The sequence below is a fragment of the Patiria miniata genome, unplaced genomic scaffold (genome assembly GCF_015706575.1).
Source record: "Patiria miniata isolate m_02_andy unplaced genomic scaffold, ASM1570657v1 HiC_scaffold_9, whole genome shotgun sequence".
Taxonomy (NCBI): domain Eukaryota; kingdom Metazoa; phylum Echinodermata; class Asteroidea; order Valvatida; family Asterinidae; genus Patiria; species Patiria miniata.
The window spans coordinates 862,437-888,664 of record NW_024037076.1 but is presented as its reverse complement, the minus strand read 5'-3'; the positions used below and the strand labels follow the sequence as shown (position 1 = coordinate 888,664).

Genomic DNA, 26,228 nt, shown 5'->3' with positions numbered 1-26,228 from the left:
CCAAAGGTTTTATACAAATTATTAACAATATAAAATAAATGTGCTTCTTTAAAATAAAAAATATATATATTTACATTATTGACAGTGTTATTACAGTATTGTAAAGTCGGTGGTTGGCTCTCAATATTTGTACACAATATATATAATACCATCACTTCCATGCCTACGGAGCTTTTAAAGGGACATAGGTGAAAAAAAAAATGAAAAAATCATCGTAAGAATGAAAAAAATCTGCGTTCGAACGAAAAAAATCTGCGTTCGAACGAAGAAAATCTGCGTTCGAACGAAGAAGATCTGCGTTCGAACGAAGAAGATCTGCGTTCGAACGAAGAAGATCTGCGTTCGAACGAAGAAGATCTGCGTTCGAACGAAGAAGATCTGCGTTCGAACGAAGAAGATCTGCGTTCGAACGCAGATTTTTTTCGTTCGAACGCAGATTTTTTTCGTTCTTACGATGATTTTTTCATTTTTTTTTCACCTTTGTCCCTTTAAAAGCTCCGTACATGCCAACTAGTCTTTAAAAATATAATTGTATTTACAAAAATGTACATGAATCATCAATGGTTGGATTAATCCCCCCCACAAAAAAAAAAACACCCAAAGCGCACTCATTGTTTTAACGTGATACATACATACAAATTGTTGTCTGGCCAACCTTTTTCAACTTGTGAAGGAAATGGACCAAACCACCCATACAGCCTCAGTGTTTGATAATAAATCAACGAGTACCATGCATCACCTGTGTATCGACTTAGTGGGGTTTTCTTGCACACGCGTAGAGATTTGAAGTCTTTACAAATTGTGAGTTAATTTGAAATGTTTGCAGATGCACAATCGGCAAATCATATACACTCTAAAAAGTCCCGGGTCAGATTGGACACGAATCCGGGTCAGATTTGACCTGACACGCTTCCTGGTCAAAATGACACTTTTCCGAGTCACATTTGCGGTCACTTGGCACAGATAATTGTCGTTTTGATCAGTAAAGTGTCATTTTGACCCAGAAGAGTGTCACGTCCAATCTGACCTGGGGTCAAATCTGACCAGAGACTTTTATGAGAGCAACTTTGAAATGGATAACAAACCACGGGGCGAACAGCTAAATGAGTTAATTGTCTAACACGCTGCGTGACTTTGCTGACGATCTGAATCGAGAATGTGTTACGGTGTTTATGTTTGAATTTACAGGCGTCCTTGAATGACACATTTGTTTTAAGGATCCATTTTGTTCTTTGGAATTTGTACAAGTCCCTGATTTTGTACACAAGTTTGAGATTTTGAAAGTTTTGCCAAATTTTTCACCCTAAACAATTTGGTGTATAAATATCAACTTCACATCTTCTGGTGAATATTGCCCAACCGCATTTTAGAAGGTCTTTTTCACTAATAAAGAAGCTGGAGGAAGGGCTTTGACCATTTTGTAACAATCTGTTTGCCCAACACTCTGCTGGTGAACATATTAACCTGTGGTCTTCCGAAGACTTAAAAATAGGACCATGACATCCAAAACAGAAACTAATTCGCGTTAAAAGCAAAATTTCCAACCTGTTTCAAATACATGCCGAAAAACCGAAGGCGGAACTGACAAGATTAGACCTAGCGGTTCTAAACACTCTAAATCTATGTCTGCCCAGTCATTTTCCTGGTCAAAAATGCCTCTTTTCCGGGTCAAAAATGATAGTTGTCTATTGTTCATTTTGACCCAGAAAAGTGCCATTTTTGACCGGGAAAAGGACTGGGCAAATATAGATTAGATTCTGGGTCGATCCGACCCAGGAGTTTTTGACGAAGTCGGTGGCTGGACATCTTGGACTGAATACTATGTGTTGGTACTTTGCCATGTGCGTGACGCCACGCGCGAAATGTGTCTTCATTTACAAAGAACAGCCGAAAGTGGAACTGAAAAGATTAGGCCTCGCCGTAGGTGGTTAGGCATCTTGGACGGACTACGCGTTTTTGCCATGTGCTTGATACCACGCGCGAAATGTGTCTTCATTTACAAAGAAGTAAGAATACTGATGCGGCAAAAGGAGAGCAAAGCATCGAAATTCGTCAAGTTGCATAAAGTTTTAATTGATATGCGTGACGTTGTCCTTTTCGATTCCGAAAATGGCCGTTGAGTGTTTTTCGTTTCGGAAATTTTCATTTTAATTCGACATGAACAAAAACTTAATTTCGTTCTATTATTTTGAATGAGCCAACTCAATGGTATCGGACTCTCGTTGTTTGCACATTGAAACATAGAGTATTTTTTTAATACTTCATGGATAAGGTGATATGTATCTCAACTTTGAGCTCCCTAATTAGCTGCATTGTGGACAACTGAAACTTTAAATTCGCAAATTTTTCGCTTTTCTGTCGGCATTCAAATTAATGGCCTGTTGATGGGCAATTCAAAGCTTGAAGACAAGCTACTCACAATTGGGTAATTACAGTAAACTCATTTGTTCTAATTTGGGGCCAATCCTTATTCACCAATATAGGACAGTGTGCATTGCTAAAACATAACTTAAACAATAATTGAATGACCAAAAATGCTACCAGAAATGACCAACTTCAACGAATTTAACACTTTGCAACCTGTATGGGCTACAAGATAATATACCTTTTTATGTGCCCAACCAAATACAAAACTCGTAACCAACTCAGTTGGGGTAAAAACAATCCCATCGTAAAATTTCACCCAATATTTGGCTGACTGACACATCAAAAGCTTCAAGCATTTTGTGCGTCAGTATTGATTCAATTTACAAGGGATTGACCAAAGGTTTCACAAACTTTGCCTAATTTGGGTTTTTCGCATTTTCCAAATGTTTCATTAGGCCTACCCAGCGTTTTACATGAAACGAAATAGAGTTTAAGTTTTCACGTGACCCCGGAGCGACGGAAAGTGGGACAATAACCCATCCAAATCAGAAAATACCCAGTTGCTGTTAAGGTTCAAGTCTGTCAGTACGGGCATGTCACGTACAGCCACGGCAATGTGTTCAATGTCTGTCTCATTCAAATGGCAATAAGTCAGGTCTAGCCTATTTAAGTGTTTCATTTTTGGCAGTTCCTTGGCCCACAGTAAAGCCGAGGAGGCCAATGTCCCGTTGAAAGTAAGGCCCAAGTCAGTTAGTTCGGGCATGTCACCTACAGCCGAGGCAATGTGTTCAATGTCTGTCGTTTCCAAATTGGAACCGCCCAGGTCCAGCCTCCTTAAGTGCGTCATTTTCGGCAATTTCTTGGCAGACCCAGCCGATCCGCCCAATCGGCGGTTGCCATACAGGATCAAGTCAGTCAGGTTGGACATGTCACCTACAGCCGAGGCAATGTATTCAAAGTCTTTCCACGTCAAATTGCATTTGCTGAGGTTCAGCCTTTTTAAGTGCTGCGTTATTGGAGTCGGCATTTCTTTGTTCCACGAGTCAGCCGATCCGCTCAATGTCTGGTTTTCATCAAGGATCAAGTCAGTCAGATTTGGCATGTCACCTACAGCCAAAGCAATGTGTTTAATATCTGTTCCCTGTAGTTCGCAGCTTTTTATTTGAAGTTTTTCTAGGCTTGCCAAGTGTTTGATATGAGGGGCCCACTCTGCAGCTCTACCTCCCAGTGTATTGCCATCCTCTATGATAAGCATGGTGAAGTGTTGGCTACATATCGACGGTAGGGTTTTCTCAAGAGCGCCCTTCTCTGAAAGACATTCCTTAAGCCTGAGATCCCTGAGGTTTTCCATGTAACCCAGGGCGACAGCTAAATCACTGACCGGATATCGAGTCACGCGAAAAACCTGAATAGTCTCAACGCGTGCCAGTTGTTCTGTGCGGCTGTCTGACCTACAGATGATTTCTAGAAGGTATATGAGACTGCGAAATTCATTACTGTTACCCACAGTGATATTTGATGGGATATGCGAATCGCTGGTGAGACACCGTGGGGCCCTTGCTGATTGGCTTTCAAAGAAGCAGTTTCGACATATCGCCTGCACTATATTTGATTGGTACCTAGACTCATCTTTATTGAACTTAAGGTCAAGCAAGTTTACGATGTCCGTCATGCACTTCTCATTGTCACCACAACAAAAACGAACGAGAAACTCATTTGAAACGACGCCCTCAATTGTCTGACAAAGTTGCCCTAAAGTGTTTTTAAATTCTTGAGATGGTACAACTTTGCACAACATGCGCTTTAAAAGTCCCTTGTTTGACATATGTATACTCTGTAAGTATCTCGCAGCGCAGTATTCCTGCATTGTCTTGTGCGTGAACTGTATATTGTTGTGGGATTCAAGGTTTTTGATAACTCTCTGCTGGGTAAGGATGCCTGCTTTTAGTGCTAAGTCCAGTGACTTCGGTTCAAACTCATCTTCTTGAAATGAGAATTTCTGGTTGGCATCCATGAGTCCACGCAGCGCAGTTTGTCCTATCGCATTCAAAGTTTCTGACTTCTCTGTTACGCTCACATCTGATGCTCTCTTCTTGTCCTCGTCTTTTCTTGTGAACATGTAATTTACTGCCTTAGTGAAAAGACGTGAAGTTGTTTCAGGGAGTTGTTTACTCTCCCTCCACAACAAGCAGATAAGAAGTAGCAACATTGGGTTTGTCGCGAAATCACGCAGCGTGTTGGACTTTCCGACGGTTTGGATTAATTCTTTGCCACTATCGGGATCTATTTTTTCATAGAATTTCTGAACGTATTCTTTAACATCGTCGTCGGTAAACCCCAGAACCTCTACATGTGTGCAAGGATTTTGGACAAGTGATGTTGACATCAGTGTCTCAAGACGAGAGGGGCGTGTCGATACACAGATGAAACATTCCTGGTATACTATTCTATTGAGTGCTTTTAGTATAAAACCGAATGAGGCGGCATCGAGTGTTTTGGTCGTCATTTCATCAAAACCATCCAAAAGAATCAAGACCTCATTTGGGTTGGCAAGGATGAATTCATCAAGTTCACCTTTTTCTATTTTTGACTTTTCGCCTAGAAGTTGATCGAATGTGGAATCAACGAGATCTGATTTTTGCGACAGGGCACACATCTTTAAAAGAAAGACAAGCTTGAATCCGTTCAGGATTTTGCTTGTCTGATCGGCCCAGTCAAATGCAATCTTATCAAAAATGGTTGACTTCCCGACACCTCCCATGCCAAAGAAAACAAGGCGTTTGATGAGTTCCCCAGTTTTTGTCCTTAATCTGAATATTTTTTCATACTCTGTTGAGTTTACAGTTTCTCCTTTCTGGCCAGTCACTGCCACCCCTTCCCGTGTTTCTAACTGTACTTTAGTGTATATACCAGCTATGTGCATTTGGTCATTATCAACCCCAGGCAACAACTGAACGTAACTGCCTGTTGTTTTATAAACTCTCTTCAAAATGTCGCTAGTCTTGTTACCGACATCTTGGTAGCTAGGATCAGGAGTCCTCTGCCTTGGTTCTTGGTCTTGTCTCTGACTATGCTGAGGTCTGGGTGCAGGCACTCCTATTCATATCAAAACAAACAAGAAGTAGTCTTCAATAAAACAGTGTTTCTGGAACAGATTGAAACGTCTTCCTATGATGAAAAACATCATAGGAAGTGACTACATGTACTTGGAATTACCCTTTCTTTGGAAAGGCAGTGCACAAACTAAATTTGCCCAATAAATAAATGAATGTTTTGTCTTTTATACTGCTGGCGGACGCAAACTTGTCAAATTTTGCTTCATAGTGCATGCACTTTTTTTTTACAAACATATATTAAGACACAAAACTGATAACTAAAGCTGAACACAAAACAAAGTTAATTGGATATCGGGTATCTCTCGCCCAAGATTTACTTCGATCTTCTTGTGAAGTCAATCGCAATGTACGAGTCCATTAAACAAAGTCCACTTTGCTCTGCAACTCAAGTTTACCAAACATGATTATTCAATTTTGTCTCCAACAGTCGCATTTAATTCCATGCATTTGTGCAAAATTAACGTGCGACGTCATTCAAGTTTTATTAGCATTTTTTCTGTTTTTTATTAATGCAACATACTCAATATGCGGCGCTATTTGGCGTGGGCACATGAGAGTGGGCCTTATTCACAAGTCAACCATTTTTTTTCGAGTTCCCTGGATGTATTTCATTAATTGTTAACTGTTGAATGGGATGGCGCCAGACTATTTATGAAGGCACAATGCAGCCTTATTTTACTGTCATTTTTTTTTAAATATGGCTTAAAATATAAGGGAATGTTCAATTACAAACTTTAAATTATTCATTGAAGCAGACTGGAATTTATTATAAATTAAGTTGCTTTCATTTTTCTTCGCAAGTTAAAAAAAATTAAGATTTTACCTAACTTTCAATTCGATATGGCCGACTCGTGAATAAGGCCCATAGATAGAGGAACAAATTACAAGACTTTACCCACTGGAAATAGCGCCCTCATATTGTGTATGCCAAGAACTGGCTAATAAATTGGCGACTCTCTGGCAGAACTGCCCATCTGCCTTTTGTGTCCACGTTTATATAGTCCCTAACCCTCGAAGATATCGCGGATCTAAGACATCAAACTACGTACTTTTATCATAACGAACAAGATTATGTTCACCTGGTCCCTCCAACGGGTAGTTGTAATTGATGTTAACTCCACTTGAACCAACAATGATAGGGTTGTTGCTACCGCTGACTGAGCCGGTGTTTCCAGTGTTTTCAGTTCGTTGTGGGGAATCTACAATCAGAAGCAAAAATTACAATACGATTTCAAAAAGCTGATCAAAATGATGTATTACTCGAAATGTCATCTCTAGTTGTCGTCTGTGCTTGAAAAGCTGTGACTTCTCACACGACTGATTATTGGGGTGTGGTATGTGGTTGGGTCGGTGAGTGAGTTGGAGGTACGGTGTATGCCCCTCCACTCCCTCATAAATTGAGCCCAAGTGGTCTAGCTACTACTCGCCTGTTGCAGCTGAGGGGTTGGGTACATACTCCTGTTGCGTTGTGGTAGCATCAGTCCGTTGCAATTGGCAGGCTGCTTCAGATTGTTGCATCGTGGTAGGGACATCAGTCCGTTGGCATGCTGCTTCAGATTGTTGCATCGTGGTAGGGACATCAGTCCGTTGGTAGGCTGCTTCAGATTGTTGCATCGTGGTAGGGACATCAGTCCGTTGGCAGGCTGCTTCAGTTTGTTGCATCGTGGTAGGGACATCAGTCCGTTGGCAGGCTGCTTCAGATTGTTGCATCGTGGTACTTTGGATCACCCGGCTGCAAACGGAAATCTTGCATGTTAATGATTAAGCTGATGAAAAGCTGTGCGACTTTTTGTTCTTAGGTAAACATGTAACTATTTTTACTAGGCTTTTAAATGTATGTATACACCCAAGGCTGCTGAAAAAAAAACCAAGGCAGACAATCGTTGTCAAGTTCGTCCCAGAGTGAATATACAATTGATTTAGAATGGCTTCAAAGTGGTCACATGACGGAAACGGACAATTGCCTCTCTCGCCGTTCGCATGGAGACTTAACTTACGTAAATACATGAAGGAAATGGCGCCAGACTAATGCACGTGTGGCATAGATGGTACGTGACACGAAGCTTCGTAAATCTTCCCCAAAGACCAGAGTAAATCACAACTCACAAGTGACCGTCACAAGTGAGATAGGCAAAACATGCAACAGTATAAAACTTCTTAATGGGTAACTCGGCGTTTGCTATAATCCATGAAACTGAAAGAAAAGGAAGAAATGAGCAATGGCTGTAGCCAAACGTACAGTTAAGTTCAGAGCGGGTTGATTCACAGACATCCAAGACAACACTGACGCACTGCAGATGCTACGCCCACCGATCTTATGACCACTTGACGGAACTACATTAATACAAATTAATCTCTGGTTCAATGTACTTATATGGCGTTGACTCAAACTTTGCGAGTTAATGATTCACAAGCATTTTTGACATTTTACCGTATGCCAGCAGTTTGCACGAAATAAAACAAAACAAATGCATTTTCTTTTTTTTTCTTCAAACTAGTCCTATTAATAAATCTATAACAATCATAGTATATAAGCTGTTTGTTTTAAAATCCTGGCAAATCGCGTATCGATATACTAGTACATTTTTTCCGGTAGACCTACACAGATACATCCACAGGGCCCAATGTCATAGCGCTGCTAAACAGTAAGCAGACAGGTTTTGCTAATACTATAACAGAAAATCATGCTGAGCACTGCACGGCGTTTTTTTTCTATTGCTTGTATGTCACTGATTTAAGCAACTTTTTCCTCCGTGGTTAAGCGCGCTTTCGCTGTGCTTACTGCTTACGGTCTCTATGAACTAGATCTAGGCTCGGTAAGCACAAAAGTCGGCTGTTTAGCAGCGCTATGAAGTTGGGCCCTGGGGTTTCCACAAAGTGTTTCTAAGTTCCCACTGAAGTGTTTTGTTTTGGTCTGCTGTGATGCAAAGATGTACAAAGGTGACGAGTCCGTGGGTGACTTTCCTTATCAAATGACGCGATTCCAAATGTTTACAAGTGTTATTCTTAGCTCTGCATCTACTCTATGAAGTTCAATTCACCTTTGAGCCTTAAGTCAACATGTACGCGTATAGGCCTATACAGCTTGCTATAATACAACATGAAAATACGGCAATGGCATAAATTGAACTGCTATTGGTCTGGAGATATTACATTACCAGCATTATGAGAAATTTATGAGAAACTAGAATTAAACACGATGATTAAAAACTATTTGATTAATTATTGCTACAACAAATATGTTGCAAAAGAAAAGGAAAGTACTTTACCCTCATGTCGTCTTTCAACTTTCTCTTCCGGCAGCAATCCCTGACGCTTTCACCTAGAAGTCAAGTCGCAGATTAAAAGCTCTGAAGTTTGGCACCTTCAGTAGAAGGTCATGTGCTTTGCCCACTACGCATGCCCCACGTACCCCCTACACACAGAGGAATTTTAAGCTTGTCTTTGAAAATAGGAATATCAATGAAAGTCTCTTAAAGATAATTATCAACCCACTAACAAGTACAATGTGCCTTTGCGCTACTTACTTCTTTTGTTACATTTGCCTTCTGTAATTACTTGTATGTTTTCGACATCACCCCTATTTAGCTGTACAGTTCAACCCACAACCCAACCACACCCGCCTCTTTTACAACTTGTTTATCTATTTTCCGTTCAAAATCTAGTCACTCCCAGGTACAAAATTTTGACTTATAGTTTAGTTGTATGTGATTCTTGAGACCCCCCCCCCAGCGAAGTTGTAGTGCCATCATTGCTCCGGCCTTGTATTGTCTCCACCCAACCCATGTTATCATGGTTATCAACAGTAAGCACAACACTTTTGCTTACTAGCAGAAAATCATGCTGAGCATTATTTCACGGCGTGGACGTGCTAATGGCTGCGCACGAATATATTGTTACGTCACTGATTTCAGCAACGTTTTCCTAAATGGTTAAGCGTGCTTTCGCTGTGCTTGCTGCTTACTGTCTCTATGAAAGATATGGCTCGGTAAGCACAACATCGGCTGTTAAGCAGCGCTATGGAATTGGTCCCTGGGTTTTCCCAAAAGTGTTCCTAAGTTCCCACTGAAGTGTTTTGTTTTGGTGTACGTGCCACACGTGATGCAAAGATGTACAAAGTTGACGAGTCAGTATGTAACGAGTCAGTGGGTGACGCGATTTCAAGTGTTACTCTTAGCTCTGTACCTATTCAATGCAACTTAATTTACCTTTGAGCCTTTAGTCAGCACGTAGGGCCTATGTGTATGGGTCCACATAGCTAAATTGGTATTAATAAACATGAAATACAGCAATGGTAAATTGAACTGCTTTTGACCTGGAGATATTAAATTACCAGCATTTTGTAAAACAAGAATTAAACACAATAATTAAAACTGTTTGATTGTTTATTATGTTGCAAAAGAAAAGAAAAGTACTTTATCCTAATGTTGTCTTTCAACTTTCTCTTCCGGCAGCAAGCCCTGATGCTTTCACCAAGAAATCGAGTCGCAGATTGAAATTTCTTAAGTTTGGTAACTTCAGCTGAATAGCAGGAGGTCGTGGCGGCTATAGTCCCAGTCTAATAAGCTTCATAAAGGGTTTCAAGAGAACTTCATGTCACTGGGGCATTTTCAGAGTGACCAAATCTTCACCCCTGGGGTACCATCGAATATCCAAATCTTCCCCAGCCATGGGGCATTAATGAAGAATCCCAATCCCAAAATGTGTGTTTTGTCCACTATACGCATGCCCCATACCTACAGAGGATATATTATGACAAATGAAAAAAATGTAAACAAATTAATACAAATTTAAGATGCTGAAAGAAACTGGCAGAAATGCAACTCATTCATTTGGTTTAAAGTATTCATTTTGAAGCCTGATAAGCACAAACAGATCATTCCATCCTTAGAATTTAGAGAAACAGAATGTTAACGTTGTCTATGAAAATGAAAGTCTCTTAAAGATAATAATCAACCCACTGACAAGCGACTAAGCGCTACCAACACCTTTTGTTGAACTTGTTTTCTGTAGGCTCGGTACTTGTATTATTTTGTTGTGGACAGAGCACCCTCTACCGTGTTCAACCCCTTCACCCAGCCTTACCCGAATCCTTTATAAAATAATGTAAACCGATTGTCTGTTCAAACTCAAGTCCTGTACAACAGTTTGACTTAGTTTAGTCGTATGTGATTCTGGAGGATCCCTCCCCCGTGAAGTTGTAGTGTTCAAAATTGCTCCACCGCTGTTTTGTTTTCACCCCAACCATGTTATCATGGTTATCAACAGTAAGCAAAACACTTTTGCTTAATACTAGCAGAAAATCATGCTGAGCAATGTTTCACTGCGTGGACGTGCTATCGGCTGCGCAGGCAAATACGTCACTGATTCAAGCACATTTTTCCTCTGTTGTTAAGCGTGCTTTGCTGTGCTTACTGCTGACTGTCTCTAAGAAATAGATGTAGCCTTAGTATTAAGCACAAAATAGGCTGTTAACAGCGCTACGAAATAGGTCCCTGGAGTTTCCCAAAAGTGTTCCTAAGTTCCCACTGAAGTGTTTTGTTTTGGGCTGCTGTGCTGCAAAGATGTACAAAGTTTACGAGTCTGTGGGGGACTTTCCTTATCAAATGACGCGATTTCAAGTGTTTACAATTGTATTCTTAACTCTGCATCCATTCAATGCAAGTTAATCACCTCTGAACCTTTAGTCAACACGTACGTACGCGTATAGGCCTACATAGCTTGGTATAATACAACATGCAATAGGCCTACGGCAATGGTAAAATGAACTGCAATTGACCTGGAGAAATACCAGCATTATGAGAAACGAGATTTAAACACAATAATTAAAAACTGTTCGATTGCTATTGCTATAAATATGTTGCAAAAGAAAAGAAAGGTACTTAATTTTAACGTCATCTTTCAACTTTCTCTTCCGGCATTCAAGCCCTGATGCTTTCACCAAGAAATCAAGTCGCGGATTGAAATTTCTGAAGTTTGATAGGTCCAGCTTAATAAAGGGTTTCAAGAGAACTGTATGTCACTGGGGCACACTCAGAGTGACCAAATCCCCCCCCTGGAAGGCGTGGAGTGAAGAAAAAAAAGGACTCAAATCCTCCCCATCTAGGCCATTAATAACACAACCCAATCCCCATACGCAAATTACACAAATTTACACAACATAATTAACTCACATTTTAGATACTGAAAAAATGGCAGAAATTCAAAACATTTACTCGGTTTAAAGTATTCATTTTAAAGCCTCCCGTCCTTGAAATTTAGAGAAACAGAATTTTAACCTTGTCCATATGAAAATAAAATTATCCTTAAAAGTCTCTTAAGGATAATAATCAACCTACTACCAAGTAAAATGTGATCAACTCGACAACTCCTTTTGTTAAAATTGTATTCTGTATTACTCTTTGTATCTTTTTTTTTTTGGGGGGGGGGAACACCCCTTTCAGCTGTACCATGTTCAACCCCCTACCCAACCATGCCCGCCTCTTTTACAACATGTACACGTATATCGATTTGTATGTTCAAATATTCCTGTTCAAACTTGGTCGTGTACAAACTTGGACTCACTTAAGTTGTATGTGATACTTTAGTCCCCCCCCCCTCGAAGTTGTAGAGCCATATCAATGCTCCACCCCTACTTTGTCTTAACCCCACCCATGTTATCATGGTTACCTTTGCCCCGCCCGGCATTGGCCTGCTTCTCATTAAAAACGGGCATGCATTTTTTACAATTAGAAAGTCTTAACCCGTTTTACGACTTTTGCTCACTTTTACACCGTAGTTTTACCATATGGCATATTTACAAATTGGAAATAGGTATCGGTCTGGAAAAACAACCCGAATACCAGCATACATTTTATTTTCGTCGTCTAATCAGAGAATGTCAATTTAGCCATGCCTAACGTGAGACTAGCAAACCTGTTGCACATGTGGTATAAGTTCAGCGTTTCTGTAAAGGCATGATAAATAAAGCACTGATTTTGAATCCCGCTGAAGAGACATTTTTAAAGAGATGCCAAATAAAATATAGTTAGCGCACTGCACTGTAATGTTGCTTTCGTATAGTGCTGGTTAAGAAACTGATATAGCGCCCTCTACTGCGTCATATTCAGAGTAATTTTGGCAACACCCAATCCCTGGTACCCATCGCGGTTAAACAGGGCGATTGTCCTATAGGAGGGGTTAATGTCTTCGGGATGCATGACGTAATTTCTTGGAGTCCCGATTGGGGTGTCGGACGCTTCGCCCCATTTCCACGTCGCCCCATGTCACTTCGCCCCTAACCACTTCGCCCCATCCCCACTTCGCCCCATCCCCACATCGCCCCATCCCCGCTTCGCCCCATCCCCACATCGCCCCATCCCCGCTTCGCCCCATCCCCACTTCGCCCCATCCCCACTTCGCCCCATGTAGATTGGTTCCTCCAAGAGTGAAATTAGGATGTCAAAGGTATTGTCGTTCTTAGATAAGTGGAAGACGGGTTGGTATAGCCGGGTCTTTTAGGCCAAAAAAAATATTCGGTCTCTGGTCAGACCAAAGTTCCGGAATTGACGCGACCACGCGGCTGTTTTTTTTTTTTTTTGGGGGGGGGCTTTTTTTTTCTTCTTCAAGCTTGGATTGTAGTACAGACAAGGTGGGGTACTATTTTGCATTTTTGGTGTCCTCATGTACATTGGTGTCCTCCATAATTTGCCTTGTTCATTTGGTGGGCTAATTCTTTCCGTTGGTTAGCAATTAGTGTATCTGTTGGAATTGTTTTTAAGCCAATAAAATAGATGCGATTTTTTTTTTTTACTTTTTACATGTAACGGCTGGGGCGAAGTGGGGATGGAGCGAATTGGGGATGGGGCGAAGTGGGAATGGGGCGAAGTAGGAATGGGGCGAAGTGGGAATGGGGCGATGTGGGGATGGGGCGATGTGGGGATGGGGCGATGTGGGGATGGGGCGAAGTGGTTAGGGGCGAAGTGACATGGGGCAACGTGGAAATGGGGCGAAGTGTCCGACATTCTGCATAGAATTTGTTTGAACAATAACACGAATTTACATTTCTGTGTGTGCGTGACACGTGCGCGGTGAATAGCCCAAGTCTATTGGTTAAGGTAGCAAGCTATACCCAATTTTTATTGCAACGCCTTGCTTCTAAATCCGCTTCCGCGTCACAACATTTCGCGACAGAGATTAGCCTTTCCCAGCGCCCTGTATTGGGCGATGGGGGCGGTCACGGTACGAGCGAAGCCTATGTACAGAGCGCCCTCATTGGGGACACGTCTTTATTCCTCTGTAACATTCACGAGTAGACACTTCATACGTACAAACACATTGACACTGAATTTAGAAAACAATCTATGGCCTAGTTAAGAACTCAATAATTTGAATACGAGAGAACTAAATAATTCTAAAGAATAACTAAACTTGTGCTTGGGACAAAGAAATGTAAGCGATTCATTATAATACTAATAGCTTTGATATCTTGCTCGAAATATCACTGATGTGTTTCTTCCACGTTAATCTTTTTTTCCCAACTGGGTCAAGATGTTCTAACGATCATACTAATGAATACATCTTCACTATTAACTCGTATCAGCGTGTGTGTGTGTGATGAACTGTAGTTAAAGGTTTTGCTTTCAAAGATGTGCACAAGCGCAGTCGGAATACCAAACTTGCTTACATGGGGGGGGGGGGGGGGGGGTGTTACGATCCTACTTTTTTGTTTACATCTTTACACTCGTATCAGCGTGCATGGGCAGAACTGTAAAGTGCCACCAAGCGACGCTAAGTAAGGGTATAGCCACCCCCTTTTTTTTAGCACCAATTAGGAAACTTCAAAGAACAATGTTTTGATTGACATCAGCTGATAACTTTAGGCGATATTTGTTTAATATGGATAGATTTTATTCAGAAGCAGCACAAGGTTAAAACCTTACAAATGGCTTACCTGGCTTGACCACAGACCCCTCAACTGCATGACCGCAGATCGACAGTGGACCAGCACGGAGAGACGGCAGCAACGTGAACACTTTACTGCTGGTGACCACAGGCCAACTCGTTTTGGCGGCTTGTCCCGACACCCTGGACCAGACCTGGTATACGTGTAAGGAAGTTGGTAACTGGGAAATCCGAAAATGGATGACACCACCGGTGTTACGAGAGCGTAACTAATATCCACATTTGCTAGCTATCTCCTTGTGGGGAGTCAGATTGGTGCATGGTACTTTCCTTGTCTTCCGCCTCTTAGTCTCGGGTTCGATACCCACCCGAACCCCATGTGGGTTACATTTTCTGCTCTGCCTGATTCTGTGCTGTGGGTTTCCTGAAATAATTATCCTTCTTTGAGAGTTTCCTCGAGAGTTAAATCTGCATGTCACGTGGCTTCGCAGTTCAGAATTCAATGTTTTTGTTGGCTAATAGGCATGGATTGGGTGATTATCAAGTGAAAATAATTCCAATCTTGATTTGATTTTCTGCTACCCTAGCAGTGTATTTTTCCACACGTTTGTATCATGGCGGTGTGGCTTACTAATCCGGAGGACGTCCAGTAGTTAAGTCACATTTATGGGGCAATAGAGTTGTAGCGCCCACACTTAAAATTCCTTGATGCAAATCTTCAGTCTCCGAAGTATAAACAACACTTCGAATCGCTGCACAAGTTCTTTGTATATTAAACTCAGTGTTAGCGGCCAGATTCAGTCACACTTCACTGCGCCCTACAGTGCTGTTTCTTGTGCAGTGACTCTCTGTGTGACACTAGTTACTTTCACTTGAAACTGACCTGCAGGGTTTTTATGGGTTATTCATTTCATTCTGAATAGTGACTTCCCACTAGGAGGGTTAATAAGACCTTACCTTATCTCGTTCCAGATACTCGGACATTGAGAAGGATGATGAGTTCCAATTTTGTTCAACTTGCAATGACTGGGGACAAAACACTTCCTCGTGCGTACGACACACGACTTGAAAAGATGGCGGTAATACCCACAATGCTATGGGAAGTCTGCGTTGTCACGAGAGGGCGTCCATACTGACAGTGCGAGCCGTATAAGCAGCTTCCGATCCAATTTAGTTTTTTTTTAGCAAACAATATGAATTTTACTAGAACGAGAAATACAGAGGAATACCTGCTATTCTCAATGTGACAAAAACTCTTTAGGAGGGGACCACTATTTTTGTATCTCGCCCTCTGTTGACCAAAAACAAACAACAAATTAAAATCAACTTAATATGGAACAAAAACAACACACTCAGTTACCAGATGATAACTCAAGAAAAACTGTTTTATTGACTTCATATTTTACAAATCAATTAACTGTCATGTGTAACACAATTCTCTTGAAAAAGGGAGAAGTAGTCAAATAACAAAAGTTATATAACCAAAAGAAAATAGGGTTAAAGCGAGAAAACGCACCCCGAATTGAAGTCAACTTTCACGGAATGATAAGAATGTACTTGGTTTCTGGACGACAACTCAAGAATGACCTGTTGTAACTTATTGAAATTTCATCCACTTATCGTTCGTCATAATGATACAATATGGTTGAGTATCGAGAGAAAGTGTACAATAATTAAAATGATATAACCAAAAAATAGTAGTATGCGCGAAAAATACAATTAGCTCATTGAAAACATTAATGAGAAATGTTTCTCATTGGTGTACTACAATGTACTGACATTGACTTTCCTTCAGTGACATCCCATCTTTACCTCCTGCATGATCAATTCAATGATATTGCTAAAACCATATACAGTACCAATTTCTGCTCACTTTAACAGTTAAATGTCAGAAGTGTTTAAAAAATCAGTCATCTGAGTGATGCTATCCTCATGCTTGACCACAGTTTCTATTATAGCAATTACAGAAACCTGGCTTCAAAACAGTGATCTGGCACCAAGCATTCCTGACTACCAGTTTATTGGACAAAACCGTCAGACAGGTAGTGGAGGTGGGGTAGCCTTTTTTTAAGGCACATTACATTCACTCGGAGGACTGATCTTGAAAGAAACACATTATACATGGAATCTCTTTTTAAAATCAACATCAGTGGTAGTAGACCTGAAAAGCCCTGGCTGTCCCATGCGGTTCTTCTGTCTTGCAGGAGGAATTAGAAACTACTAACTACTTTATTACTATCTCAGTTGTCCCTACCTTCAGTCAAAACAATTGTAAGACTAATGGCAGCAAACATAATTCATTACAAACAAAATGTAAAAAACCACTTCGCTACCAAACTAGCTGCAAATAAAAGTAATCTGAAGATGACTTGGAGGATTCTCAAGGATATTATTAGGTCTAAGAATGCTCAAACTAAGCCCTCCTCCCTCAGTCATTCAATCACAACGGCTCCATCATCAACCACCCATCTGACGTTGCTAACAGTTTCAAACAGTACTTTTTTAATTTGGTACCAAAATTGGCTAGTAATAATTTCTCACAACTCTGTCATTCCAAAAGCCCACTTCTTTCATGTCTTCGCATAATACCCACTGTTGTCAAACTATAAGCATTCATAGCAGTATAACTATGCTAGTATTTGTCAACACAAGCTAGGATCTCGTATGATTAATGAAAACTGTGTTTGTACACTTGTTTAAATATAATTAAAAAACCCTTAAAAAACAATACTTTATTTAAAACTGATATCGAGTTATTTCAGCGAGCGGATTAATTAAATGATGAAGTTAATACGAAATCAAATATCATTGCAGTGATATCACATTTGAAAAATTAAAGAAAACAATGCTCATTAGCATTTCATTTCAAAGAAAGCCCTCGACATTTTTAAAAACAAACATGTCAGTGCACATCTCCTGTAACCTATAGTTGTTCCCAATTAACGTACACATCAATCCCGTCTAAATGTTAGCTTGTATGAACTCTCTTTTACCTTACAGTGAAACACTCAACATGTAAGAGTTTTCTCATTGTAATGCACAGACTAATCAGTTTTTAAAACAAAGATTTCACGCAACCTCGTTGTAGTAAAAGAGATACTTATACTTTACAAAGGAACAATCGAATGAAATTTGAACGTAATGGCTAATTGACCTAATGACTAGACTCAAGTTACAAGGTAGCATTATACATAGGCTAAATAAAGCGATTACAAAGCATGTTAATTTTCACCAAATTCAGTTTCTTCTGTTGTATATGTTTTTTTCAAGCTTTGTTCTAAGACGTACTCTTAAAGCTATTCCAACGAAAACATCTTACAAGCAAATACAATTTTACATTTATATATTTAAGCATGCATAACTAAAATTAGACTGTGCCATTGTGTAACCCATTTTGTTTGCACTACATTACAAGTAAATAGTTACTGTTAGTCGAACATGTAGTACATGTAATTTAATGTTTTGAACCACATAATCAGTTCAGCTTTTCAGTGTGAACACTAAGCATTTCTCGGTGATAAGCCTACATTGGATTCTGACATTGGAAAAATACAAAGAAATTACTAAAAGATTAAGTCGCTAGTCATTCCATTATACATTTATACAACAAATACAATATGACTTGTCGAGTATAATATCTTTCTTATAAAATGTTTCTCAAGGCTTTGGTTTATATAATTTTGGAATATAATTGCTCATATGTATTTTATTAAAGGCAAAGAGGACTGTACTTTTTTTTTTTTTTTTTTTAGAGCAAATTGATTACATAATGGCCCACTAATAAGAAAAGAATGAAGACACGTATCTTATCTGCCAACCTCTTCCCTCTTTGAAGAACTGAACGATAAACTTTTTTGTCGAATTCATTATCAGTGTCATGAGTTTATCCTTAAAGCTACCATTCGATTAAAATTGAAACTCTTTCGAGAAACAGGTCCGACATATATCTGCAATCCTATCATGTTGACTGGACCGTATTTACAAATAGGCCTATTAATAATAATAATAATCGGCATTTAAGAACGCTCTTTTTAGTACACTAAATCACAGCGCTTACAGTATTATTATTACCCCTGATCATTGGGCCAATTTAACATTCCAAATACCATCTCAGCTCCCTGGGGAGTATACAGCTCGATGCTGCCTGTTAGGCGCAAGCAAGCTAAATCAATCACATAACCATCTCTGCCCTCACAGGTACCCATTTACTCCTGGGTGGAGAGAAGCAATGAGTGACAAAGTGCCTTGCTCAAGGGCACACGCACCATGACCCCGCCAGGACTCGAACCCACAACCTGCAGCTTTACCCACAGACCACGAATCAGTGCCCTTAACCACGAGGCCACAGCACTCCGCTATTGTATATTTTGTTTTGTTCTATGAATTTTACAATATTTATTGTGCAAACAGAAACTTAAAAAATTACATAATTGCATTAATTTAAAATTACTTTAATTTCGTGACAAAACTATGAAAGATTTTTAAATTATTTTCTTGATTTAGTATAAGTCTTGACTTAATATTCAATACTTTTCTAAATTCAAATAACACGGGACTTACACTGATACTGTACAGGGTGAGTCAAACAAAACCGAAACCCCAATCCCCAAATGATATTCATACTTTAAAAAAATATTTAGCACCATAAAAAAATGACTGAAAAGCCAATTTCAGGTGTTACTTTTAGAAAAAAACCTTACTGAAATTACTCAATCCGTTAGAAGAATATCACCATTTAAACGCAATAACCCTAAAACCTCTTTCTTCCAAAAATGTGATTACAAGAATCGCCATCACAATTGTCTTCAAACATCACCAGCGATAAAACCTCAGTTTAAAAGTTGAAAATATTCAACAAAGTCCTTTTGAAGGCCCGTCTTTTAAAAGAAGTTGATTTTATAAATCATATTATTTGCCTAAGCACGATTGTTAATAAAGATATTGTGTACTACAGTTGTTGACATTTTGTGGAAACAAGTATTCTGTGTCATTTTCTTTGTTGTTCCAAACCGTCAGAATGCACAATAAATTGCTTTTTTTTTGACGAAACATGTTTTAGGGTCATTGGGTTTAAATGGTGATTTTCTTTGAACGGATTGAGAAATTTCAGTAATTTTTTCATCTCAAAGTAGCTTGTGAAATTGGCTTTCCAGTCATTATTTTTTTGGTGCTACATATCTTTAAATATGAAATATGTTTTTGGAGGTTTGGGTTCCGCATTTTTGACTTACCCTGTGGAAAAAGAAACTTATCTACATTTCACAGTTTAAAATTTACAACAATGACAAATCGGAAGAACTGGGTAAGCATAAACGGCAACATGCTAGGAAAACAAGCCAATTATATATTTTAGAGCAATCGCGAGAAATTTTGTGGCGAGCAACACTTGTAATTAACTCGCGAATGAGCACGCGCAACTAATATACTACTTTTACACGTACTATATACGCCTACTACTACATAACTGCTTAATTATTTATCACTACTGTACCTCCATGGGCTCGTCGAAATCTTGTCTAATGATATTTACAGCGCCTGTAAATTGCAACTCATTCAGTATCTGTACCAGTGACTCTATCGCTTCGTTATCTGTTACATTACTGGATTTACGTCTGCGATCGTTAAAAAAGATTTCCAGTACGTTTCTTGCGCGAATTCTGTTCTCTCCGATGAGATCCTGTTTAGATCTGCCCTCCAAATTGGGAATCTTTTCCAGGAGTGTAAGATGTCTATCATTGATGCTGAGATAAGAACATAAGGAGTTTACCCTTTCCTCTAACAATCCATCGTAATCGTGTGCGATAACCTCTCCGTGATGTATTGCTCTAATATCTGCCTGAGTAATTCAAAAATAAAATTCCATTTTGGTGACTTATTCAATGGTTGGTTCGATGTTTTGCTAATTCATCTTTTTGCTGCATGTTGTTAGGTTTGCTTTAATATGAATATTAAATGGCTTAAAAAGCTTCAAAAGATTTTTCTTAAAGACGCCCCTTTGCCATGGGCGTCGGAAGGGGGAGGGGAGGGGGTGGGCGCTTGCAAAAAAATCAACAAAAAAAGTAGAAAAGAGAAAGAAAAGAGACTAGAATTGTGTTTGTGGACAAACACTTAGTTGTTTCAAAACAGTTTAGTGACATCTGCCATGTAGGAGTTTCATCCAAGTCGGATGTACATGTGCACATATATAGTTCCGAAAATATTGGGCTGTGTAGAAGTGAATTTAGCTTATAAATAATTATTATTAACAAAGTTTAGAAATCAATAAAAACTCACATGATGACGTCATTATGACATCAGTTTTATTTCCATTTATAACACACACGTAACTGGGAATTTACAAATTTCAACGCAATTGGCTATCTAGAACTCTAGATATAGAAATGTAAATTATGAACCTTTAAGAAAACGTCACATGACTAATGATGATGTCATCACGCCGTATGTTTAGAAAAAAAAAAACATTGGCTTTTGGTCTTGGTCTGTGCCTTGTTCGAATCAATCTAATTGCATTTCATGTCAAGTTTTGCAATTTGAAAAAAATATTAAAATGTTGAAACTTACAAGCAAATTAGTTGATGATGTCATCATGACCTCACTTCATGAATACTTTTATCAATACCCTGCCCACCAAGTTTCATAACGTTCAACATTCCCTTACAAATATGTGTTTCAAAAACCCACATTTAATTCTTGATGACGTCGTGATGACATCCATGGGCGTCGCTACGTGGGGGGGGGGGTGGGTTAGTGAGTTTTGTCGGCAAACTGGTGTTGTCGGCAAAATAGAAAATAAAAAATTAAGAAGGAAGGGGAAAGGAAGAGGGAAGAAGGAAAAATGGAGAGACTAAATAATAAACACCGCTGCTCAAAACCCAGCGAAGCTAAAATCCGATTCTGCAACCCATGGCAAAAGATCGTACATTGGCATGAGCTGCTGCGCGAGGTTGCTTATTATTATTATACGGGGGTTGACAGCTACACAGCTGTGCAAAACACAAGCACGTGCTCGATCGCAGGCAGTTACGAATTAAGCTAATTCTTAGTGACGACTCAAAATCATGGTTCAAGCTAAAGAGTACCAATTTCGAAAGAGAGTCAAGCTACAGTTTTGATGAGATGTTTGTGATGTGATACATCACAAATTATGAATATGCATTCAGTTCATGACGTTTGCAAGGCGCGCGGGGCGGCTGGCCATACAAACACGAGGTCATGAACTGAATAATGCATATTCATAACCTTACTCAAGCGCGCCCCTATAATGCAGACATTACAATGCGGCCACCATTTTGAAATCGCATGGAGGAACATTTTCGGAACGATATTCGTGGGAGATGATGATTGAAAGCCGGTTTTTTGGTCAGATGGATGAAGATTTTTAATAAAAAAACGTTTTCTTCGAAAAGGTATGAGTTCCTTTACGACGAGGAACCTTAACTTTGGAAATTTCTGTCCTGGATGAGAAGATAATCTCGATCAAACTCGGTAGCAAAATCGCTACATCAGAGTTCAGCGTTTAGGGGAGTATTGGGCGTCTGGCCGTACTACAGAGCTTGCGATAATACTGTACGGCCAGATGCAGTCGGGCTAGACGCGGTCAAGCATGCAGTTTTGCGACAAGCAAATGTCAAATTTGGGGCCAACAGACAATTTACTTTTGAAGTTGGACTTATACCCCACTGAAAGTTGAAATTAATCCATTCAAGCTAACCAACATAATTAACAATTCAAGACATATTTGTGGAAGAAATTAGAAATCAGAGTTAAAACAAAACTGTGTGGTTCGGGTACCAACCACCAAATTCCTGGCTGAATCGCGGTCTGTATCACGTAAGGGCTGAATTTGTGCTGAAATTAACACTAATTTTGCGTGACGATCCGCCGGCATATTTCATGATGGCACCCGCATTCAAAATGGTCTAGCGACGTCTGTGTCACATGTTATTCGAAATATTATGCATATATCTATGACGTACCAAACCTAATACAAAAAGAGTTCTGTTCCCGAGATATGGAGATGAGATGAAAAACAAAATGAAATATCAATGAAAAATTCAATTGATGACGTCGTCATGACATCACCTCAATTTTCATCTAGAACACATTAATGACGTCACATGACACATGAGTATGTGTAAGTATGTGCAAGGTTTGAACTTGATCGGGTGTGACTAAAAGCCCCAGAGTGGAGTTGAGAATGAAAACATGTGTTATCCTATGGAAAACGCAGTGGAAACAAAATAAAAAAGAAACTAGAAAAAAATAACAAAACAATAGCTATTTCGCACTGTACACCGAAACAGCTAAAAATAACAAAAAATAAAATACGAAAAAGCTAAAAAAAATAATAACAAAAAATAACAAAAACAAAAGCTATTTCGGCGTGTACACTGAAACAGCTAAAAAAAGACGAGGTGGGAAGTCATATTGCCATTTATTTAATGGACATTTAACAACATGGACATTTATTGAGATGCATGATTTCTGTATGGTAAATATTGTTTGAATGGAATCAGTACAGAACATTTTCATCTCAAATAAAAGACCTGGGATTTCTTTTGACCAGGAAAGAGAGGTACCTTGCCTTGGCTCCTGGTGCCGTTTCTAATACGGGCGATTCCCAATAGTGCGCCTCCAAGAGTTTGCAACGCGTTGGCCAATCACAATGCGCAAAATCAGTCGACCCAACGCCCGTTTGGAAAAGGTCGACTGATTTCGCGCATTGTGATTGGCCAACGCGCTGCAAACTCTTGGAGGCGCACTATTGGGAATCGCCCGTATTAACATCTGAACAAATTACAACCATTCGAGGAAAATTCCTTCTCACAGATAAGGTAGCCCAATTTTTGAGCAGTTTCTAAGGCATCTTAATGCACATTAAGCGGCCAGGGTCTAAAATATATACCTTACGCGTAGCGGCCAGTCATCTTAGAATGGTATCTATTAGTAGGCGTGACTGCTCAAAATGATCGCTCATGAATATCCAGGCAAAACAAAGGCGTCTACTCTAAGATGACAGTTACGCGTAAGGTCTACATTCTAAATGGGATTTGCACGGTTTGTATGTTTGTTTTTGCTTCTAGTCTACTTCTTGCATGATACGTATCAGAAGGCTGAGAGACTAAAAGATATTGTAAGGAGTTGCATTTCCATGAAATGCCAACTTTCTAGTGAAACCTACTTTTATGTGGGAATCGGATCGTATCATCTTACCATGCATTGGTCACACACAACAGCTACCCCGTCACTCTGAGAAAAAGACACAGTAAACAAAATGAGCTTCCTTAGTAAAAAGTTAGCTCCTTGCGAATTGTAAATACATATTGCAATGCATTCTGCCACTTGAGAATGGAGAAATATTTTGCATAACAAATTTCCTACATTACAGGTCCATAAATTCCCAACCAAGTCACAACTATACATATGAACTGCACGTGACAAAGACATTCCTTTTTTATTATTCGTCCCCTGTTCCTCGTGACTAGACTTTCAATTGTTAATGGACTCGTGCTATACTTGTGACTGAACTTGGGATGGACTTGTTCTGGACCTGTTATAAACTCAACAACAAAATTGTGAGCTAAGACACACACATTCTTGTACATAATCAGAAATGTTGGACAACTGAAATAAACTGACGGGTGGGCAATGAACTTGACGTACTGCATATTCACGAAAGACAATTATGGATGCTTAAATTGCACTGAACAGCATTATTTCTATTGTTTTTACTAAATGTTTGTCATAACTCTGAAACCAGTCTTACATAGTAAAGTCGCATTGTTGCCGTGAGCCTATAAGACCTCAGCTGGTAAAATTTATAATTTTGTTCTCTCATAGAATAGAAAGGTTAAATAAAATAGTGTACATCGCCAGAAACTTACTGTGTAGCATGTACAGCGACTTCTTCCTTCAGCAGGCAGGATAGCATCAGGCTGCGAAAACGACAACAATAACACTTGTTACTCCTCAAACAATGACAAAAACCCTTCAAAACCAACAATGAAGCACATGCAAAATTCATAGTGGTTTCATTTTCACGTCTAGGAAAAATCGAAGAGTAAAAAAAAAACAAATCACGAAAAATGCCTCAAGACCCTAGACACAATCTCATCACAGATGTCTGCAGAACATTAGCGATTTTTAACATTGCTACAATTGAGGAAACTCGCCCTTTGCTGACGACCGCTGGTAGAGGTTTCCTGCAGTTAAAAAAACATACGGTAATCCCTTAAAATATTGGTTTTATGTTTTTCGCTCTTGTGCTTACTAGGAAACAAGCTTTCAACGTTTTAAATGTCGCACAAAAGAAATTATTTTGAGATCCGTTGTGTAAGAATTCTTTAATCGTTGCAATGTAGTTAAATCTCCTAGAGTCCCCAAACCTGCAAGCTAGATTTGTTTAGCGCTGGCTCGTGGTAACCACCATGTGCATGTCTCATGTAAGACTACTTGACTTCAGGATGAGGCATTAGAAACTTTTTAACTGACAAGCTTTTTGCAAAATATACTTGTATAAATCCTTTGCGATTGAGAATATCAGGGATTATATACAGGTCTAAGGCTGGGTACTGAGCGCATTTAAGTCTATTTAGTGGATTAAAATAGCTTTGGTGGGAACTTGATATTTACGAACAAAATCCACCTTCGCCATTTGCATGGAGCCTAATTGACTTATTATGACTTATTACTGCATTTACATGTAATGTCAATGAAAGACTTATTTATTTTAAGCCACAAGCAACAGAAACCATTATATAAATAACAGGGGCGGATCCAGGAATTTTTGCGGGGGGAGGGGGGGGGGTCATCAGCAAATCAATGATAAAATGTAGACAGGTTTTGTTTCTCCAGACACAGGTTCTTTTCTCCGGACACTTGGTCTCCGTAAAAACAATAGGGGTGTGTGTGTGTGTGTGGGGGGGGGGGGGGGGGGGGGGGGGGGGGGGGGGGGGGGGGTCGTACCATACTTTAAATGGGGGCGCTGTTTAAATCCGACGATCATCAACACCAAATTACAGAATTAATACAAATACCCCCGAAACCCAGCTGGCTTTGAACAAATTGTGTGCACGGCCAAGTATTATTACCGGTAGAATTGTCAGAATTTTTTTTTAGGGTGTCAGAGCAGGGGTCGGGGAGAGGGGGTTCACATTATTTTCAATGTATTTCTATGGAACAAAACAATTTGAGTCAGAGCTGGGAGTTGGATTTGACCCCCCCCCCCCCCACTCTCTGGATCCACGCCTGGATAACCAGTCTATTTCACAAGTTACAGTCATAGAGTACGGGGGCCAGTCCATCTAACAAAATAAAGGAAGCAAATACATTGCAAATGGAGCGATTCACAATACGGTGCGCCCTCTCCCCAAAGGTCTTTTTCCGGCTCGCGGATCGACATAGGTAACTACGCGACGCCTTCCTCCATCAATGGTTATTTCAAGGAAACCTTCAGTTTTGAGGTATGTAAGAAGCATTCTACTGATGCCTCCAAATGTTAAAACCATCGCCGAATAATAAACGTACACCGATGCTCACATACGCTGTGGGTTGCACGATGTCGATTTTTGTTCTCCACAAGGCAGCGAGTTTTTCTCTGGATTTGAACCCTCTAGAGACTGATTAGCGGTATTGTGAATCGCTCCTATTTCTGACTTGGTATTGTCCTTTACCAGCAACTGAAATTTGACACCAACTTACAGCATTCGGATTGATTTTAATATCAGCGATGGATTGATTCCCCGAATCTTCAGTTGGAGAACGCTGGAATGTGCGAGCAATACAGTAAAGCCCTCTGTCTTGTGAATGTTCCTGTTTCAAGTTGAATGTTACAGAGTTCTCAGGGAAGAGTTGTACCTTTTT

The 26,228-nt window shown here is 39.8% G+C and overlaps 1 protein-coding gene and 2 long non-coding RNA genes across 3 annotated transcripts; all 3 read right to left on the bottom strand.

The window, feature by feature from the left end:
* Positions 1–529: 529 nt before the first annotated feature.
* On the bottom strand, positions 530–7,001 carry LOC119720290 (NACHT, LRR and PYD domains-containing protein 14-like). Its single transcript, XM_038189932.1, has 3 exons — positions 6,911–7,001; positions 6,563–6,682; positions 530–5,463 (listed from the first exon to the last, which is right to left on the bottom strand). Exons 1-3 carry the CDS (start codon positions 6,999–7,001, stop codon positions 2,858–2,860), a joined length of 2,817 nt encoding a protein of 938 aa, XP_038045860.1. The 3' UTR covers positions 530–2,857.
* Positions 7,002–7,175: 174 nt separating this feature from the next.
* Positions 7,176–8,883, bottom strand: LOC119719911. The gene is made up of 3 exons (XR_005270018.1): positions 8,753–8,883; positions 7,723–7,817; positions 7,176–7,215 (listed from the first exon to the last, which is right to left on the bottom strand). It is a non-coding gene; the product is annotated as an uncharacterized LOC119719911 (long non-coding RNA).
* A 14,277-nt stretch (positions 8,884–23,160) lies between these two features.
* Positions 23,161–26,225, bottom strand: LOC119719885. The gene is made up of 3 exons (XR_005270011.1): positions 26,067–26,225; positions 24,251–24,301; positions 23,161–23,615 (listed from the first exon to the last, which is right to left on the bottom strand). It is a non-coding gene; the product is annotated as an uncharacterized LOC119719885 (long non-coding RNA).
* Between the last annotated feature and the right edge of the window lie 3 nt (positions 26,226–26,228).

What these genes read in the sequence shown, in the direction of transcription:
- LOC119720290 (XM_038189932.1), bottom strand. Translation starts at nt 7,001, where the DNA reads ATGCAACAATCTGAAGCAGCCTGCCAATTGCAACGGACTGATGCTACC. An exon ending in CAACCCCTCAGCTGCAACAG is followed by an intron (nt 6,683 to 6,910) that starts GCGAGTAGTAGC and finishes TTCTGATTGTAG; the next exon opens with ATTCCCCACAACGAACTGAA. An exon ending in CTACCCGTTGGAGGGACCAG is followed by an intron (nt 5,464 to 6,562) that starts GTGAACATAATC and finishes TGATATGAATAG; the next exon opens with GAGTGCCTGCACCCAGACCT.